General features: G+C 49.0%; 1 protein-coding gene across 3 annotated transcripts in view; it reads left to right on the top strand.

Annotated features, from left to right (window-relative positions):
- The window catches only part of afg1lb (AFG1 like ATPase b), a 39114-nt gene that overhangs the window by 3304 nt on the left and 14804 nt on the right, over positions 1–21006 (top strand). For all 3 annotated transcript variants that reach the window (XM_061242552.1, XM_061242554.1, XM_061242553.1), the window contains exons 3-7: positions 1540–1591; positions 2740–2841; positions 3465–3595; positions 10169–10268; positions 14486–14544. In XM_061242552.1, the coding sequence (XP_061098536.1) occupies positions 1540–1591; positions 2740–2841; positions 3465–3595; positions 10169–10268; positions 14486–14544 (444 nt within the window). The remainder of the gene's footprint in view (positions 1–1539; positions 1592–2739; positions 2842–3464; positions 3596–10168; positions 10269–14485; positions 14545–21006) is intronic.

Raw genomic sequence — 21006 nt, 5'->3', positions numbered from 1 at the left:
GATGTAAATACCCTGAAATTAAAGGGGAGCCCAAAGAGCAGGAATCGTACCAACTGTCCAAAAACATATGCACTGCACTGTATGTCCGTACAATATAGTACAGTACAGTATTGTGTGGGAGCCGTCATCATCAGAGCCTGGTGCGGACACAAGGGCTGGGGGGGGGGGGGGGTGTTTGTATTTTAGGACACCCCCGACCACCCCCACCCCACCCCGCGCTGGGGGGTTTCTTGGCCTCTGTTCTCTCCCTGCAGTAATGAGGGCTCTATTGTCCAGACATTGCTTTTAATTCTGCACGATACTTTGGAACAATGTATTTCGAGTGGAGCCCCTTTGCAATTACGGCGGTTTGAATTGGCCCATGATGCCTTGATATCAATGTGTGTGTCCGCCATTACCGCAACGTGGCCTGTGTCCCCCCTGGTTATAGAAACTGGGTTATGGAGAGTAGAATCTGATTCAAATCTTCACCCGATTGTTGTTAATGTTGTGGCTGTTATTGTTGCTATTGTCGTTGTTTTAGGTATGAACTGGTTTTGGTCGGAACTAATAACAGCTTTATTAGTATTGTTTTCCAGCCTGTGAATAAAAGCAGTTTTGATTATGGTCGGTCGGCGGTGTTATCCTTTTTCTCTGTCACGTGCTATGTCTGCTCTCTGAAGCTGCAGTTTGAACTGGCTGAAAGTAGGCCCCGCCCCCTCCACCCGCCGGCCCTAAAGAGTCCGGCCCTGTGTTTTCCCGCTCTTCCGTGACCGACTGGCCGCCACCGGGAACAATCGTGAGCCACAGAGAGCCTGAGAAGTCATTCAGAGTCACAGGCCGCCAGTGGCAGCTAGCTCAGCTCCTTTCTGCACCAGTGTGTCTCCTACCTTACTGAACTTGACCACTCGCGCCCCTGCGAAAACAATCATGGGACATTTGAAAATTAAAAATATTCTCACGTGAAAAGGAAATGTCATATTTTCACATGTGATTGGATATTTTCCGCGTGTGAATTCCAGTTTTCCACTTCTGAAAATAAAATAGGTCAGATGAAATTTGCGTCTTCACTTTCTCAAATGCGAATGTGAAACTGCAATTTTCACATTTGAAAACAAAAATGTTACTTGGAATGGCATAGGTTACCCTTTTCTGCTCTCATCTCATGTGTACTCATGTGTTTTTGAACAGGTGATTTTTTTTCATGAGGGCTGATACTGAGATACAAATGCCTCCGTGGCTCTCTCTTCTCTTACCATTACTGTAGGAAACACACAGAGGGGAGAAATTAAAGTGCCTTTATAACAACGGCTCACCGTTGTGTTGAACTTCCTGAAGTGGAAACTATTCAGAATCCTATATTAATCTCACAAAAAAGCAGTAGAGTATTTTAATATTGTGGTGCTCAATGGCTGCTTAAAAACCCGGGCCTGATTGATTTCAGAGACACTGGAAACTGAGTCATGCTCACAGGCTTTTGGGACGGGGGAAGGAAAAAAGATGTGCTGGATCGATTCATTTCTGTTGTTTGTGCCCCTCTTTCCGTCTCTCTCTTCTCAGCTCTTCATCCGGCACCAGGCTCCTGAAGGCCTGTACATTCACGGCCATGTGGGTGAGCGACTCTCCTTAATCATTATATCAAGTTGCATAACACCCATTTTCACATTTTTACCTTCACAGAGGGATTAGCCTATATACTTATTTCAGCCGCAAACAATTGAGTCCTCTTTCTGTTTCGCGGAGGCAAATGGCTCCCCAATTTATCCTCCTGCTGAAGACCACTTAGGCCTCGTCATCTTTTTTTCTCTCCCGAAATTGTGGAGGACTGAAGAAGAGGGGAGGGGGGTGGTGTAAAATGGCTATTGATCGAGCCCGCCGTTCTCCCACACTGTTTGGCTTGGAGAGAGTCATAAATAGGCACCAAATCAAAGCTAATACGAGGCTCAAAATTATCTAAAGTAACGGATTGCGCGGAGGAAGCGAGAGAGAGAGAGGAATTAAAAGGCCAATAATGGAAGCGGCGGCCATGTTGGATCTGGCAGTTATTTTGTTTAATTATAAGGTTCTAACTGACATTTTTTGACAAAAATGGTCATGAATATGTTGTTCATAGGGCAATTTGATAGGGGTCTGATGTGGTACATCCTGATACTTTTCGGGTATCTCTCATGTTGATCCATGATGAACTGCCCTACATTTAAGATTTGCTGTGTTAGGATGTGAAAGCTTTTGAAGATCGATATCTCGAAAATACTCAGAGCACAGATTGAACCTTATAATTCCAAGGTCACGAGTTTGCTGCGTATTGATCATGTATGCAAGAGTTCAACATGTTTTGGTGGCAGTTTATTTTGTACATGTTTAACCCTTTTGGAATGTTTTTTTTTTTTAACTCCATTGCTTTCACTTACCAGTAGTGACAGTTACATCAGCGTTAGATGGTTGAGAAAAGAAAAATTTTAATCACGTGTGTGATCTCACACCTTGAAGTTAATAATGGTCATACAAATGAGCTGAGGAATGCCTTTCAGGCCACAGGTTTATCAAGCTTTTGTGGCACAATAAAACAATGCAAAAAGCAGAGCGTGCACTGTTGTTGTTTGGCTGTAATTACGAAAGGTTCATCTCGGGGTCAGGTCACAATGGCATCATTATTAACGTGATGAGACTCTCCTCCTTTCGATAACACAGTTTTCATGTATGTTGTTGTATTGTTTGTTGTATACGTGTGCATGTCCTTGTGCAATGTTTCTTTTGCAGGCACGGGGAAAACGATGGTCATGGACCTGTTTTACTCGCATGTGAAGATTTCCAGGAAAAAGAGGGTCCATTTTAATGGCTTCATGTTAGATATACATAAAAGTAAGTTCAAGCTCTCTCTCTCTTTGGACTGAATGGATAGGTGGATATTTCACACTGAACATATGAAAAATATTTGGACATACATTCTCAAAATATATTTCACTTTGACGTGGCCTTTTAGCTTCTTTCTCTATTTCCCGCTTGTCACGAGAATAAGGGTTAATTAATGAAAATAAATCGGATTACACTACGGTGGCACCACAGCAGTTACAATGAGTGTGTTTACCAATGTTACCAGTAGTGATTGTTACAAGCTTTCGTGTTTAATACACACTTAAACACACTCATTGTGTGTTTAAGTGTGTATTGCTTTGTAATCATAGACTGTAGAAAAGAAATATGGACCAAGTGCCAGCTATGTCTCCCACTGGGCTGGTGAAAAGCGTTTTTTTGACAATGCGGAGCTCTAGTTTACCTGGGATTTGGATCCAAAAACTGTGCAGTAGGGAAGCCGATGTGGCTCCACCACTAAGGTCATAAGATAGAGTCGTATGATCTGTCCCATATTTGTCTGCAAAGTTATGTATTTCTGTGTATCAGTAGCTACAACCTAAACACATATAGTTTAACACTAACAACCTCCGCCAGCTGTTGAACGCCGTTACCGTCCCGTCCTGTAACAGGGATCCACCGGGTGAGACAGAGCCAGCCGAGGCGGACGTTGGGGAACACGTCCCAGGTCTACGACCCGATCGCGCCCGTCGCTCTGCAGATCAGCGAGGAGGCCTGTCTGCTGTGTTTCGACGAGTTTCAGGTGAGCTCCGAACGCGTTCGTTCCCATACGGAGGGGGTAACGTTTTCTCTTTGTCTCATCCTCTAGGACTTGGGACTGTACTTTCCTCGAGGGCCTTCGACGCACTTGTCCCTGGTTCTGATTTGCACTTTATTGTATGTCGCTCTGGATCGCAGCGTCTGCTAAATGACTGTAACGTAATGTAATGAAACTCCTTCTGCGAGCTGCATCCGTATCTGCCATAGCTGGGCTTCCATTAGCCATTACCCTTAGCTCTCTTTCTCAGTTTAGAGTGGCCTGTAGCCATTAGCGGACGGCACGGATGGCGCAGTGGGTAGCACTGCCGCCTCACAGCAAGGAGGTCCTGGGTTTGAATCCCCGTCAGCCGGGGCCTCTCTGTGCGGAGCTTGCATGTTCTCCCCGTGCTTGCGTGGGTTTCCTCCGGGTACTCCGGTTTCCTCCCACAGTCCAAAGACATGCAGGTTAGGCTGATTGGAGAGTTTAAATTGCCCGTAGGTATGAGTGTGTGAGTGAATGGTGTGTGTGCCCTGCGATGGACTGGCGACCTGTCCGGGGTGTATTCCTGCCTTTCGCCCAATGTATGCTGGGATAGGCTCCAGCCCCCCCTGCGACCCTGTTCAGGATAAGTGGGTTAGGATAATGGATGAATGAATGAATGAATGTAGCCGTTAGCCATAGCGCCCTTCCTCAATCGAGAGCAGAAGAGGTGGGCGGACAGGTATAGAGATGCAGAGACGAGGGCTACAGTTCAGTCAACGTTTGCCAAATTCAGTAAATCACTGAATATGTCTCGCCCAACTGAATTCTTGAAGAAAAACGTGTGACACCTGTGTTCACTTTTAAGTCAAAGTTTAGGACGATTGCTGACAGAACACAGGCCCAGATATCAGGACTGAGATTAAAGGCAGGAAGGCAGAGAGAAAAGGGGACAGTACCATCAAACGGCAAGAACGGAACACTTTACAGTGCAACCTGCCGGACCACAATGAGTCCAACACAAGCATGTACACAGCACTTAACATCATGGTTATCAAAGAAACCCTTATCTTATACCACAAGAACGTCCTTCAAAAACATTCCTACAAATAGCAAGAGCAGCATAACCTTGTTCCCTTTGTTCAGAAATCGTTTGGCTTGTGTATGTATAATTTAAATAATAGAGTTTTTTTTTTTTAAGCCAGGTGGATTGTTTTCCTCAGTTCATCTGGTCACAACACTTGAGCTTGGACAGCTTGACTGTATATTTTTTTAAAAGAAAAAGAAAAATTCTAAATGGGCTTAAAAAGATAGGATTCGAATGGCCACTTTAAAAGCCTCTGTGAGCTCAGTTCATTGCGAGATCGTATTGATTTCCACATTAATTGTCAGTGAGCTTTGGTTTGGGAAACCATGCGTTCACTGCAGAGTTAATACTCTTCTCTCCCGCCCTCTTTCCCTGTTCCGAGGGTCCGGTTACCCAGCAAACTGTGCAGTGTCATCTAGTGGCCGATCTTGGTACTGCCACGACACACGAGGCGGCCGGGCCCTGGTTATTGAACACTAACGTGAATGTGATGGAAAATGTGAGAAAACGCTGCAGAAACATCTCCCGTCGGGTCGTGCTTCATAAACTGGCCTCTGCTGTTGTGCTTTTTTTTTTTTTGCCTTTCTTACCCCTCTACCTTCCATTTCCCCAAAGAAGTGAGTTTGAAGTTTAATGTCAGGGTACTGTACTTCACATGTTCCCATTCGCTGACATTAGGGCCACTTCAGTCCGCATATAAGTCTGTATGTCCTCAGGAAACGTGACCTCTCAATAAGAAAGCGGCTTCTTTCACACATAGGCTACTCCGAATAATATCTAATCACTTTATTTATCTATGTGATCACTCTAGGACTCGGAACTGTACTTTCCTCTGGGGTCCTGGACGTACTTGTCCATGGGTTTGATTCGCACTTCACTGTACGTCGTTAAAGGGCGTCCGCTAAATTCTTTCAATGTAATGTAATGTTATTTAATAGTAACGCTAATAACATATATAAAATAATTTTAAAAAATAAAAAAGTTTTAGTTTAAAATATTATATACACAACCCAATGCTTTGTGGGCCTGTATGCGACCGTTGGACTGAATTTGCAAGTCCAAACCGTGCAGACACGTTATTTGTATTTATTTATTTATTTTCTCTTGTCATGGGCAGTCCGGGCGACGAAGTACTTGATGCAGTCCGGGCGAAGAAGACGCACTCGCGTCTCGGTCGCATAACAAGCGGCGGAGGCCGACCAATCGCCGCGCCGCGACCCTCACACATGTAAATGAAGCGTTAGATTTCTGTCCCCCCCTTTCTTCCTTAAGTGAGCCGCGATGGAAAGCGACTGTAGGTCATATAAATCTTTTCTCTTAAATGCTAATGAAATTTCTGCATTCTCTTCATTAGCGCACGGCCATTATCAGTAATTTGTAGCCATGTCCTTTGTGGCGCTGCGTAATGAATGCGCGGTCCTGAAAGGCCCGAGCGGGACCAAACGCTGGCGCTATTGTCTTGGCCCCTAGTCAGACTGTAAAATGACTCATCTGTGGAGTTGTGTAAGTAAGGGTGCAAGATCAAAAGATCTTAATTTGGCACCCGCATGCGGCAGACAAAAGTGACTCTTGCTGTTGTAATTGGATGCTCATTTGAATATTAGCATGTTGTTTTGTAAAAGTGCCGCCTGTAGTGTCCTCCACCCCACCCCCCCCCACCCCGTGAAAGGTTCTTGTAATATTGCAATCAATACGGTGTATATGCAAAACAAATAGAGATTAAATAAAAGGTCGTAATTGCTCTTTTGGAGAAGGCGGGGGAGAATATGAGTCTATTCAGCGCCACGCGTCTCTCATCTGGAGAGCCCGACGGAGCCGCGCCGGCCTTTTGTGCCAACTCGTCTCGCCTCGTCTCCCTGCGGAGAGGGACGGGTGTAGTATGAGACCCACAGTGGGATGGGTGTAGTATGGGACCCACAGTGGGATGGGTGTAGTATGGGACCCACAGTGGGATGGGTGTAGTATGAGACAGCACAGTGGGATGGGTGTAGTATGAGACAGCACAGTGGGATGGGTGTAGTACGAGACCCACAGTGGGATGGGTGTAGTATGGGACCCACAGTGGGATGGGTGTAGTATGAGACAGCACAGAGGGATGGGTGTAGTATGAGACCCACAGTGGGATGGGTGTAGTATGAGACCCACAGTGGGATGGGTGTAGTATGAGACCCACAGTGGGATGGGTGTAGTATGGGACCCACAGTGGGATGGGTGTAGTATGGGACCCACAGTGGGATGGGTGTAGTATGGGACCCACAGTGGGACGGGTGTAGTATGGGACCCACAGTGGGATGGGTGTAGTATGAGACAGCACAGTGGGATGGGTGTAGTATGAGACAGCACAGTGGGATGGGTGTAGTACGAGACCCACAGTGGGATGGGTGTAGTATGGGACCCACAGTGGGATGGGTGTAGTATGAGACAGCACAGTGGGATGGGTGTAGTATGAGACAGCAGAGTGGGACGGGTGTAGTATGAGACAGCAGAGTGGGATGGGTGTAGTATGAGACAGCACAGTGGGATGGGTGTAGTATGAGACAGCACAGTGGGATGGGTGTAGTATGAGACGGCACAGTGGGATGGGTGTAGTATGGGACCCACAGTGGGATGGGTGTAGTATGGGACCCACAGTGGGACGGGTGTAGTATGGGACCCACAGTGGGATGGGTGTAGTATGGGACCCACAGTGGGATGGGTGTAGTATGAGACCCACAGTGGGATGGGTGTAGTATGGGACCCACAGTGGGATGGGTGTAGTATGAGACAGCACAGTGGGATGGGTGTAGTATGAGACAGCACAGTGGGATGGGTGTAGTACGAGACCCACAGTGGGATGGGTGTAGTATGGGACCCACAGTGGGATGGGTGTAGTATGAGACAGCACAGAGGGATGGGTGTAGTATGAGACGGCACAGTGGGATGGGTGTAGTATGAGACAGCACAGTGGGATGGGTGTAGTATGGGACCCACAGTGGGATGGGTGTAGTATGAGACAGCAGAGTGGGATGGGTGTAGTATGAGACAGCAGAGTGGGATGGGTGTAGTATGGGACCCACAGTGGGATGGGTGTAGTATGGGACCCACAGTGGGATGGGTGTAGTATGGGACCCACAGTGGGATGGGTGTAGTATGGGACCCACAGTGGGATGGGTGTAGTATGAGACAGCAGAGTGGGATGGGTGTAGTATGAGACGGCACAGTGGGATGGGTGTAGTATGGGACCCACAGTGGGATGGGTGTAGTATGAGACAGCAGAGTGGGACGGGTGTAGTATGGGACCCACAGTGGGATGGGTGTAGTATGGGACCCACAGTGGGATGGGTGTAGTATGGGACCCACAGTGGGATGGGTGTAGTATGGGACCCACAGTGGGATGGGTGTAGTATGAGACAGCACAGTGGGATGGGTGTAGTACGAGACCCACAGTGGGATGGGAGTAGTATGAGACAGCACAGTGGGATGGGTGTAGTATGAGACAGCAGAGTGGGACGGGTGTAGTATGAGACGGCACAGTGGGATGGGTGTAGTATGGGACCCACAGTGGGATGGGTGTAGTATGAGACAGCAGAGTGGGACGGGTGTAGTATGGGACCCACAGTGGGATGGGTGTAGTATGGGACCCACAGTGGGATGGGTGTAGTATGGGACCCACAGTGGGATGGGTGTAGTATGAGACCCACAGTGGGATGGGTGTAGTATGAGACCCACAAAGGGATGGGTGTAGTATGGGACCCACAGTGGGATGGGTGTAGTATGAGACCCGCAGTGGGATGGGTGTAGTATGGGACCCACAGTGGGATGGGTGTAGTATGGGACCCACAGTGGGATGGGTGTAGTATGGGACCCACAGTGGGACGGGTGTAGTATGAGACCCACAGTGGGATGGGTGTAGTATGAGACCCACAGTGGGATGGGTGTAGTATGGGACCCACAGTGGGATGGGTGTAGTATGAGACAGCAGAGTGGGATGGGTGTAGTATGGGACCCACAGCTCGTGGAGAGGGGCACAGTGGGATGGTGTAGAACAATGGCATCTTAAAATAGGTTATAGAGATAGAACTGTGAGTTTTAACACTTTCAAAGGGTATATCCTGTTACCATAGTGATTGAAAATGACACCTTGAAAGGAATAAGTAGTCGATTAAACATAGTCCCAGACAAAACTCCATTTAGTCCGGGACTAAGCTTAATCTCTGTCTGTGCAACCTGCCGTCTATGCTTTAGAGTTGCTCTCGCTGTTGTTTGACATGGGGCTACACTCAGCCGACACATCGAACCGTGTTGTCCACAGCGTCCGCAGTGTCCACAGTACAGTAGCATCTCCTTGTGTTCAGGGTGTTGGTCAGCACGGGCAGGTTCAGTGCATTCAGTGTGTGGCGTACACAGGAGGTAAGATTTTAAAAAACTGGCGACAGAGAAAATGGCTCTTCGCAGCATTATTCATGGGGCCGGTGACCGTGGGCTCTTAAATCTCAATGAACCTGCTTATTTTTTTTGTGGCGGGCCATCTGTGGAGTTGCTTTGTCTGCCATTGTGATGTGGTTTCTGTTTCATATCGCCCCGTTTCCCCCACCGCGCCTGATTAGCTCAGCCTCCAAACACCGGCCGCGCATCCTCATTTCCACAGACAGCCACCGCCACTGCGTGATGGTCCACCGAGAGAGAGAGAGAGAGAGAGAGAGAGAGAGAGAGAGAGGGAGGGAGGGAGGGAGGGAGGGAGGGAGATGGAGAAAGAGACAGAGAGATGGAGAGATAGAGAGAGGGAGAGGGATGGAGAGAGAGAGGGAGAGAGAGAGAGAGGGAGGGAGGGAGACAGAGAAAGAGAGAGATGGAGAAAGAGACAGAGAGATGGAGAGATAGAGAGGGAGAGGGATGGAGGCAGAAGGAGATGGAAAGAGAGATAGAGAGATGGAGAGAGAGACAGGTGGAGAGAGACGGAAAGAAACAGAGACAGAGAGGGAGAGAGACGGAGAAGGAGAGAGGAGGGGGAGATGTAGAGAGAAGGAGAGAGAGATGGAGAGAGAGAGACAGAGGGGGGAAAGCGAGAGACAGACAGAGAGAGACAGAGAGAGATGAAGGGAGAAGGAGAGAGAGTGATGGAGAAAGAGACAGACAGAGAAGGGGGGAGAACAGGTGAACAGTAATGTAAAGCGCCTGGTATTCACACTGGATCTCATTAATTAGCTGAAGGCGACCGTGGAGTGCCCAGCATTCAGCTCCATTGCTGCCTCAGCTGAGTGGAGGAAGTTAAGATGGAGTCGCTCGAGGAAATGACAGGTTCTGTTGAAGAAGGGAAAGTGACAAGTGCAAAAAGACGGTGCTTCGCTTGATTACTGCCCACTGTCGTTTTTTTCGGGCACTAATGATAATTAAAGAGCAGGAACAGCTCTCTATCTTTCTCTCCCTCTTGCTAGCGCTCTCTCTCCCTCCCTCCCTCCCTCCCTCTCACTCTCTCACCACAGAAGAAGACGGCAGAAAGGAGATTTAACGTCCTGCCGTTCTCCCCGCAGGTCACTGACGTAGCCGACGCCATGATCCTGAAGCGGCTGTTCGAAAACCTCTTTCTGAGGGGGGTGGTGGTGGTGGCAACCTCCAACAGACCCCCAGAAGGTAAGGCCATTAACGGGCTTCACAGTCCACGGTGGAACAGGAACCAGTGCTGCCAGATAGCCAGGAATATTTCTCACAATCCCCCCCGTTCAGTCGAGTCCCATATGTCTTTACCCCGACCGCACTCTTCCACTTTTGTCTCTCCAATCCATACATTTTGTACGAAATCCACTACACTGGCCACCATGAGCATGACAAGGGTTTAATCTGACCACAGTAAACTTTATCCTCAACGGTTTCTTTTATTTATTCATTTTTTCTTCCAGTGCTTGTATATCAGGGGCCTGTGTGACAAAGCAGGATTACTGAGTTAACTGCATAACTGCACTGAGTGAAACCCGGAAAGCCTCCCAAATATGGAACATGGACTGAAGTTCCATGTTTTACTTTGTGAATTTATCCAGCTAACTCAGTAATCCCGAGGGTTGTTCCACAAAGTTTGAGGTGCACAACTGCTAAATCAGTATCCAGTCATCCAGCTAAATCAGTAATCCTGCTTTGTGGATTTTACTCAGCAAGGTAAATTGTGAAAATAGACAAGGATAAACACATAAATAACATAATGACAAGAGCAGGCAATGCTGAACTGCCCAGCAATGCTCGCCTTTTGTGTACCTACTGCTTAGTTTGCCTAAAATCAAGCCTGGTGTTCAAAACCTCCAGCGTTTCTGCCTCCACTACATGACCTGGCAAGCTATTCCACACAGTAACCCCTCTCTGTGTGAAAAAATACTGCTGAATGTCCTCATGTCTGTAGATACGCTCCTGCTAAGCACAACGAAGGTGGAACAGACCGCCTCTCTACCAACATCGTCGTTGCGCTAACCGATGTTTGGATGGCTCGACCGTCGGGTTGATTGACTGATATGATCGATTGATACGTCCTCAAAGTCTAGCTTCTGCTTCACATTCATCTCGCCGAGCGCTTCGTTTTTCTCGGCCGGGTTTTTTCCGGGTGCGGCGGTGTACCGCTTGTCGCCCGCCGGCTCCTGTTAATTCTGAATCGAGGTGTATCGTTTGTAGATCACAGCGCCATTATGCTAATGGAGAGAGGCGATTTGATCTTTTCTGTCAGGGAGAGGGCCTTTGATAAGCAGCGCCGTGCGCTCTTTAGAAAGCGATACACCTAGGCCCGCGTTCACCCACAGTGCCCTCTCAAGATACTCCAGGAAGGGTGGAGGGGGGAAGAATGTGAGCCAGGCCCCAGCTTTTTAAAAGCTTTCTTTATTCTTAATCACCGCTTTTTTAATTTGAGTATTTACCATGCGGAGGGGAACGGGCGGCAGAGTGGCAGAGTGCCGGGGGTGGGGGGGGGGGGGGTGGTGTCACGATTTAAGTGCGACCGTAAATGGTTTGCATTCCCTTTCCGGTCCTGAATGCATAACGACTCCACGGTCCCACCGAACCTTCCTTTTGAGGGCGGAATGTATTTAATGTATTTCGAGGAGAAACGCGCACGTCGTGACACCGCCATTTTCTTTCTGCTTTCTTTCTCCTTCCTGCTCCTGTTTGCGTAATCCAGGTCAGTATCGCTGATGATTTCCTTACACAGGAAAGTAGTCTTGGTGCATATAGTCACTGGCCCTGAACCCCCCCCTCCCCCGCCCCTCAAACCCCCCGGTTTATGTCTCTGGAACCTGGACGTGGTTAATTACCATAGCGTGTTTTTGCCACCGCCATGCATATGTAAAAGAGGGAAGGTAGATTGACGTTCCCATGTCTTCTCGGAGAATGCTAATATCCTGTTATTCAAGTGGTCCGTCATTGATGTTTTGAGCACTGTTGTGCAGGCCAGCTTCGCTGATTTTGATCCATCGTTGTGGGGGGAGAGAGAGAAAAAAAAAGAACAGAAAAAAGCAGGAGCTCTTAATTATGAGCCTTTTCATTTTAATTAGAGGGTTAATGGAAGACGCATAATCGCTTTGTAGGAACGGACACGCAACATGAAAGGCGCACAAATTCCAGCCCCAAACTCTTATTCTCAAGATGGTGTCGGTGCCAAGCCACGAGTGGCTCACGCGTTTGAACTGGGAATTATGAAACGTTCCTCTTGTGCCGAGCATCATTTTTCCGGCTATTCGGAAAAGGCCACATAATTTCAGGCCATGGTTACACGTTGGTTGCATGTTTTCCTTAAGTCGCAAGTCGCTTAACCCACGTTACTTGTGTGACACCGTACGTGTTTGGCGTGTTTTGGAGGCCACAGTCACATAGAACCAGACCTACACATTCTCTCCTTCTAGTTGGGCTGAGGCACATAAGTTCTGTGGGTCTAGCCCACCTTTGTAGGAACAGGAAGCGTGTACTGTTGACTGAGAGAAGGGTCATGTGCAGAAGGTATCCAACATTTCTTGTGCTCTTGTGACTCACAAGAAGGTTTGCATAGTCTTCCTAGCCCAGTGCTGCCCAACCCTGTTCCTGGAGATCTACCGTCCTGTAGGTTTTCACTCCAACCCTAACAAAGCACACCTCATTCAACAGCTAGAACAGGGCTGCCCAACCCTGTTCCTAGAGATCTACCGTCCAGTAGGTTTTCACTCCAACCCTAACAAAGCACACCTCATTCAACAGCTAGAGCAGGGCTGCCCAACCCTGTTCCTAGAGATCTACCATCCTGTAGGTTTTCACTCCAACCCTAACAAAGCACACCTCATTCAACAGCTGGATACCTCTCTGTGCAGCTAGCTGCTACCAAGGTAGAATGAGGTGAGCCAAATCAGGGTTGAAATCAAAACCTACTGGACAGTAGGACTCCAGGAACAGGGGTGGGCAGCTCTGCCCTAGCCTATTCTGTTTTTATAGCAACACTGTTGTCATAGTGTATTGTGCTGTCCTGTCCTGTCCTAGCTTATACTATTCCTTGCCAATGCACCAATGCTGTACCAAAACTTTAATGTGGTACATAAATTAAAATGAATTTCTGACCTGGGTATGTTCTTGTCCCAATGCATGCTGGGATAGACTCCAGCACCCCCTGACCCTGACCAGGAATAAGCGGGTCAGATAAGGGATGGATGGCTTTTACTTGAACAAGGTGGCTATCAAACCCTATACATTACATGACAGGCATTTGGCAGACGCTCTTATCCAGAGTGACGTACAGTTGATTAGACTAAGAAACGCAGGGTTAAGGGCCTTGCTCAAGGGCCCAACGGCTGTGCGGATCTTTTTGTGGCTACACCGGGATTAGAACCACCGACCTTGGGTGTCCCAGTCATTTACCTTAACCACTACGCCACAGGCCGCCCTATACCAGGGATATACCCGAGAACTGCTGGTTTTCCACCCTCCCTTTACCTGGGAGTCAGGTGTGAAGACAGTCTGGCCAGTCAGTAGCACTAATTGTTCAGCTAAATACCTGGAAGAAAAGAAAAACGAGGGCTGGATTTGGATTTGAGGTCCAGATTTGATGATTGATTCCCTATACTGTACCTTATAGTCAGTTTCATTGCTTGTCCCATCTCAGACAGCTTCACTGCTATGGGGTACCTCCCCCCAGCTGCAGTGAGAGTGATGTCAGACATTAGATCCCTTATAGACGTGACCAAGGGAAGAAGAATATAGCGTATCAGAGTGCCACAATTCTATCCACAATTACAAGTTCTCCCAGCACAAAATGGCTAAGAGGTTATCTGCCTCTCCAGTGGAACATTTCATTAATACACACATTTCTGTGTGAATGCTATACGACGAACGACATCGTGTATACAGTATCTACACCGGTCAAGAATAAGTGGCATAAATCGCTGAAGAGAACATTTAAAGACAGAGTCTGTGTCGACTGAATATCAGCCGTGTCGCTCCAGACTAACGGCTGTCTGATCGAACGGTCGTCGCCTTCTCCTCTCCCCCGCGCTCGGCGTGAAAAGGCGCCATCGGCCAGCAGCTTGACCGCGCCTTTGTGTTCGCCTGCGCCGCTTCAGATGAAATCTGCTCCGCGGAGCTAATTGAAATCTCTTTTCATTCCGGCCGTAGATATTGTCTGCTTTCGGAAAAACAAGCCCCATTTTTTTTTTTTATTCCCGCCTGCGCTCATTGTTTGAGAAAACGTAACGAATGTTCGCGCGCCGCCGGCGGAGAAATCAATTCCTCTTCTCGCGCATCGCCTTTGTGTCGTCCTATTTACCCCGTCAATGCAGGCTTTATTTGCCAATCAGGGAGGGAAAGGGACATTATTAGGGCTAAACAGGAGAGCTAATACCAATTTTCTCTTTCAGAACTGTATAAGAACGGACTGCAGAGGACCTCGTTCACCCCCTTCATCACCCTGCTGAAGGTAACGACCAACTGACACTTTTTTTTTTTTTTTTTGGTTTAAAATGTGTTTTTCGTCGTGACGGGAGCGTCGGTGTACAGGGGGACTTTGATCATACCTGGACCGCGGAAAGGGGAGCGTGTTTTTCCGCGAACCGTTACAAAAGGAACTGGACGCTGCATAATGAGCAGCCCAGGCCGGGGGAATTATGAAGCCCTGATTGCATTTCAAAGTAAACGCGAATGGAAGCCACTGATGCACTGGACTACTTTGCAATTTAATTGCATTATTGTAAGCAGGTATTGGCATTATACAGGTTTTTTTGTATTAATTTTTTTACGCCTTTCGCAATTACAAAGGCAATCGGGCGAAAACAATAAACGGGAGAATTATATTCGTGCATTTTGTGAGAGGGGGGAAATTCTTACACAATTAATAGGTATTTAAATACGCAGGGAAATTAAAACGCAAAAATAAATCGACTGGACTGTGTTCCTGTCTTGTTTTTAGGAGCCCTATTTTTAAACAAAGGGCCGCACATTTAAAATGTGGCCCCGAGCATCAAACGGAGCCCATAGAAAGGGCGGCGGCGCCCAGACGCCCCGGTTCAAAACGAGCCAATCGCCCAGTCACTCCCGCGGCTTTGAACTACGGCACGGTCCGGTCAATACCGGTTTTCATGTTGGAAGGCACGTGCTACTTCTTTGATTTGGTCTTTTAAAAATATATGTATTCATTAATTTTCTAACTTTTGACAGATACCCAGCCCCCCCCCCCCCACACACACACACACATCCATACATACACACATCCATATGCATGTCTACACAAGCCAGTGAGCATCTTACATGGCACAGGCCACACAGCGCTACACGGGCAGCTAGCCCCAGTAGGAAGACATGGGGGTGTTAGAGCAGTAAGAGCAGTCGTCTGGCAGTCGGGAGGGTTGCCGGTTTGATCCCACCCTGGGTGTGACAAAGTGTCCCTGAACAAGACACCTAACCCCCAAATGCTCCTGACGAGCTGGTTGGTGCCTTGCACGGCAGCCGATTGCCATTGGTGAGTTGATGCATCAATTGTACCGTGCTTTGGATGAAGGCGCTATATAAATGCTGACGTTTACCATTTCAAGGCTTCTCTCTCATTGATGGCAGGCCATTCGTACCGCTCTCTGCAAAATCCCAGGAGATCAGCAGTTTCTGAGATACTCAAACTGCCCTGTCTGGCAACAACAATCATTCCACGGTCAAAGTCACTTAGATCACATTTCTTCCCCATTCTGACATTTGGTCTGACAAACAGGTGAACCTCTTGACCATGCTTGTATACATTTAGTTGCTGCCACATGCTGGTGTACAGCTCTACCCAATAAAGTGCTCAGGGAGTGTATATCTGTGTAAGTCATTCTAGACAAGGGCATCTGCTAAATGCCAGTAATGTAATGTGATAATACTCTCAAATTTTCTTAAAGCATTGGTTTATAAAGTAAAATGGAGGAGAGTATCTTGATTTCAGCTTGATCTCTCATTATCCACCTCCGTGAAACCTGCTTTTTCTCAAATTACTGAAATTACTGGTCAGAAAGCCACACCTGGACTTAGATCTAGATGTTTGTACCTTCACTGACGAGTTATGACCGATAACACTGAGAGATTTGAGTAATTTGAAGCTGTTTTTAAGCGATTCACTCCATTTTGTTCGCTGGTGGAAGTCGGAGAACGGGCGAGAAGGTTAAAAATCGCAGGAGGGGGGCGGAGAGCCGAAACCTCTTCCGCCGCGGTGACTCCATTTTACTCCTTCGCGGAATTCCCATTAAGAGATTAAGTTTGGGTTTTTTCTCTTTATGGAGAACTGGGGGGTGTGTGACAGAGGGGGGGGGGGGGGGTTGGACATTGACTTCCTTGTTGTTCTGTTCTGTTTTCTCCAGGGTGCGTTGAAGAAGGGGGTGGGGGGTGGGGGGTGGGAGGGCGGGCGGTCCTTCACGCAAACCCCAGTCTCCTGAAAAGTCATCTTTCTGAAGCGGCCGTTAATCCGGGCTGATTTGGGAGTGTTAATGCCCCTGTCCTTCGCAACCCTTACCCCTGCCCCTCCGTGTCCCCATTGTGGTGCCATCTGCCCCCCCTCCCCACACCAGGAACCCCCCCCCCACCCCACCCCCCCCTTCCCGCCAGCGGACTTTAATTGATGAAGTTAAAGCTGTCAGGCCCTGCTCCTGCTGAATGTTGCGGAGGCCCCATGTGAATGGGTGTGGGCCAGGGCCCTGGGGGGTCAAGGAGGGAGGGGGGGTGTATTTTGGGTCGGGGTGGTTGAGCGGGGGCAGGGGGGTTGGTTTGGGGGGTCAGTGCCAGACCTCTCGTCTGACCTCCCCTCATCGGTCACCTGAGCCGAAATGGCGGGGTTAATCCCCCGCTGATGTCTTAACTTATCGACTGACTTCTTATTAGCGGGATTCCCGCCGCTTCCCCTCTCCGGAGGGGCCCTGGAGAGGGGCCCCAGGAGGAGGGCCCTGACAGACCTCAGGGCCGCAGAGAGGGAGCGCAGCGGGAAACGGTTAGCGGTTAGCAGGAGTGGCAGAGAGGCTGCTGGGAAGCCTGGCTTGAACACAAGTGGCTCGTCTTGTCAAGTCTTCAGGGTATATAGGTATAGTATAGGGTATAGACGTTGGGCTCCTTGTAGTGATGTCATGGACATGGATGGTGTCGAGGCTGTCGACTGACATAAAAAGGAGGTTGTGCAGGTGAAAGGTAATACAAACGTAAAAATAAAACTATTGGCTTGCGGGTTCACTTTAATCCTCGAAGGGGTGTTGAGGGAAGACCTACAACGCAAAGATTTAATGTTTTAAATTTTACGTATGTTGCTCTTTGGTGCATTTAGCATCCATGGACAAGACAGGCCAAGTAAGATCTGTGGAGTGGACAGGGACTGGTCTGTTGGAAGTACATAAAGTACAGGTACTGTTTTGGTTTGTTGCTCATTGAATCCCATTGCCATTCTCCTTTTCTTTGACCCCTGTTCATCCCGTTTGATTGGTTCACGGGTTTGAGTGTCAAAACTTAAGGAGCGGCCACTGACTTCTTTAGTCCTTCAAGCCGACGGGCGGGGTTTACAGTACTGTGAGGGGAAACATGATAACCTTAATTTAGCCCGAGCGCCTCTTTGACTTTCACTACACCTCCGTCTCTGTCTGCTCTTTTCTCCCCTTTTGTGCCGAATAATTACCGCCAAAGACCAGCTTAAAAAAATGAAAAGAAACGAGGACCTGACAATGCGACCGTTTACTGTGAAAGTGTGAAAAACGTGAAGAAATCCATGCGATCTGAGAAGGCCTCCCCGGGATGGAGTGGGGGGTGCGTGACTGAAATTTAAAGGTACAATAGGTCATTTCGGACTTTGAACGGTCAAGAGAGGAATTGAGCGAACGCCCTCAAACCACAACACTGTTTATCCCTCCTCCTTCTCTGTGAACACGCTGACGTTGACCCCCCCCCCTCCCCCCCCACCCCCACGCCATTGGCTGTGGCACTTAGAACCAATTTTCAACCAATGAGGTCGAATTATTTTACGGCAATACAATTGTAGAGTGTCGGTCCGTCAACTGCATATTTTGAGACCCGAATTTAAGGACTATAAACACAGACAGAGGGCGAGTCAACATGTCAGTGAGCCTTTTTCAATGATAGGACAATGACAGCGTTTTAACGCAATAATCTTACCGATTGTACCTTTAAAAGAAATTCAAATAGAGACGACGAACCGAAGGTGGGGCTGCGGTTTCAGCGGTCACATTTCGGTTAACCGACGACGCGCAATGGCGCGCTGGCTTCCAGTTTAACGGTCATGTTTTTGTTTCTTCATCCTGCTCCTCCTCCTCCTCCTCCTCCTCCACTTCTTCTTTACACCCATCCTCTGGCTTCTTGTTCTTCTTCACTAAATAGCGACGGATTAGGGGGGCGCAAATTATTGTTTTCGTTTGAGGGAACCCGAGCTTTGTACTCGATTGGCCGTCCCCCCCGATTGAATGCCCCCGTGAGGTAATGGCGAAAATTTTTCTTTTAGTTTTGTGTTTTTTTGTGGTTTTTTTGCCTCCGAATCTCCAGACAATTAGCGCGGGCAGTTACTTTGCCGGCTTTTTGTCCTGGGCCACAGTGGAGCGGCGCGGAGAAGAACCCTAATCCAATAAACATCTCATTTAGATCATGAAAGGAAAGCAAGGGGACAGGGGCAGGCGGGACCACCCCCCCCCCCCACACCCCCTACACACAGACCCCCCCCCCCCCCCCCCCACCCCCAAACCATCACTACCTCCCAGAAGCCCCGGCCACGGTGCTGCGGGGGCCTCGCCAAATTAACAAGGAAGTGCCTCCGTTTGATAAGCGTCTCTGTCGCGACGCACAATGCCGGAGCCCAGCGGTTCAGCACAGGTGAAGCCTGCCCCCCCCTGGAGGGGGGCGCTGTGGAGTGGGGGGGGCGTTTTGGGGGGGGTCAGGGGGCACACGGTAGAACACGACGGGGGGTGGTGGGGGGGGGGGGGGGGCGTCGGGGCTGAGCGGAGAGGCAGCGCCGGCACTCTGTGAGTTTCTGTGAGGGCGCCGGACACGGGGCGACCAGGCCGGGGTGGGGCTGTGAGAAACTCATGTACCAGTCAGCGCTGGCCGGAGCTGGTCACACTTAAAGGGAATAGATAATTAGGCATAATTAGTGCGCGCGCATTGTTCCCCCCCGGTCCCCGGAGCCGCGGCCTGAATAAATTTCTCCCAGAAAGGACCCAGGAGTGAAAACACTTTGATGTGAGAGGAGCTGTCCTGGATTGGCAGCATAAAGGCAGTGTTTTAGCCTTTCTTTGGCCCCCCTACCCTACCCCCCCCCCCCCTGTCTTTCTCTCCCCTGCACAGAGGCTGTAGGACATAAACTCTTGAATGAACGACAACCCCCCCCCCCCCCCCCCCCCTCCTCCTTTACAGTTTCCCACCCCCGCGTTCTTTCAGACCGGACAATTCTCTCCCGCACAAAAAAAGCATCAGATGTTTTCTGCTGGTGGTAATGAGGCAGGGGAGCTCATCACAGGGAAAGAGTTAGCTATCCTTCGCCTTTGTTGGAGCTCAATGGCTGCCTCTCTTTGAAAAAAAACCCCAAAAGCAACTTTTAGTAGAAAAAAGCCACTCGTTTTTTATGCTAAATTGAGGCTTCGGAAAAACTCGGACAATCGGGGGTAAAGAGTGGGGGGGGGGGGAGTTATGGGTTATGCTGACTTTGTAGGCTTTTGTCGTTTAGTATTTTTGCGGGCGATTCCGAAATGATTTTGTCCCGGCTCGAAATTAGCTTGAACCTGTGCTGCAGCCATTAGAATGATTGGCTTAATTTCCATAGCGATCAGCTCATCAGGTTTTCGGTGGGATTTGGGTTTCTGCGCCTCGCGTTCTCTCTCCCTCCGGAGGGGCCGGCGCAGTGCATGATGGGCCGTGGGGTAACTGGGGCTGAAGGGTCCCGCGGTGGGCATGTTTATTTTGGGGTGAGAAATACTGACCCAGGGGGGTGATTCACCCGTCTGTATCTCCTCTGACCTCTCTCATTAACAACGCGCTTCTAACATTTGGTCTGAAAAACAGCTGAACCTCTTGACCACATCTGCATGCGTTTATGCAGTTAGTTGCTGCCACGTGATTGGCTGATTAAATATTAACACGCTGGGGGAGACAGGTCTACCAAATACAGTCACCACTGAGTGTAGCCCAGATATACACATCAAAATGCTTCTCCACTTTAATCTTGACTTGTTTGCCTCTTAAGGTTGTATTTCCATTGGATTCATATGTCTGTATTTATTTGTTATATTGAAATAAACAAGCCGGTTAGCGTTTCGCATAGGTGATGTAAGTCATACACCTGGACGATCGCCGATGTTATTTCACACTAGCCCTCTCGCACTCTTGCGTTAATCTCCGCCGTGGAACATCGCGGCGCTGTACGCTTCCCCCCCGTGGCGGGGAAGCAGGGGATTGTGGGCCAGCGGCCGCCCGCGGTGTCGCCGGGTCACGGCGGAGAGCGCCGGGAGCAATCCGTGAGGAGTGCAAAGTTTTAATGAACCCGTCTGGAATATAATTATGTAATGATCCCTGAAGCCCCTAGAAGAGCCCATCTGATTATAAATATCCAATGGAATTATAGCTGATTGTCTTTCTTTTTTTTTTTTTTTTATACCATCACCCCCCCCCCCCCCCCCCATTCCTCCTTCCCCCCACCCCCACCTCCCCCCCACCCAAATGATCCGTGAAATAACCCATTAGGTGTCAAACCTGCGCGCGAGACAAAGGGAGAGCGTATGCGATTCGATACCCTGACTGGGCGTTCAGACTATTTACATCCCGGCGCGGCGCCGGGTCACGGCCGGCTGATGAAATGACACATCTCTTTGTGCCGCGACGGAGGACGTGTCAGGTTGTTATTACGCCTGATTCAGCCCGCCGCCTGGGCGCGGCGGGA

This window comes from Conger conger, chromosome 5 (genome assembly GCF_963514075.1).
Source record: "Conger conger chromosome 5, fConCon1.1, whole genome shotgun sequence".
Lineage (NCBI taxonomy): Eukaryota > Metazoa > Chordata > Actinopteri > Anguilliformes > Congridae > Conger > Conger conger.
The sequence above is the reverse complement of the archived record's forward strand: the minus strand, read 5'-3'. Positions and strand labels throughout refer to the sequence as shown.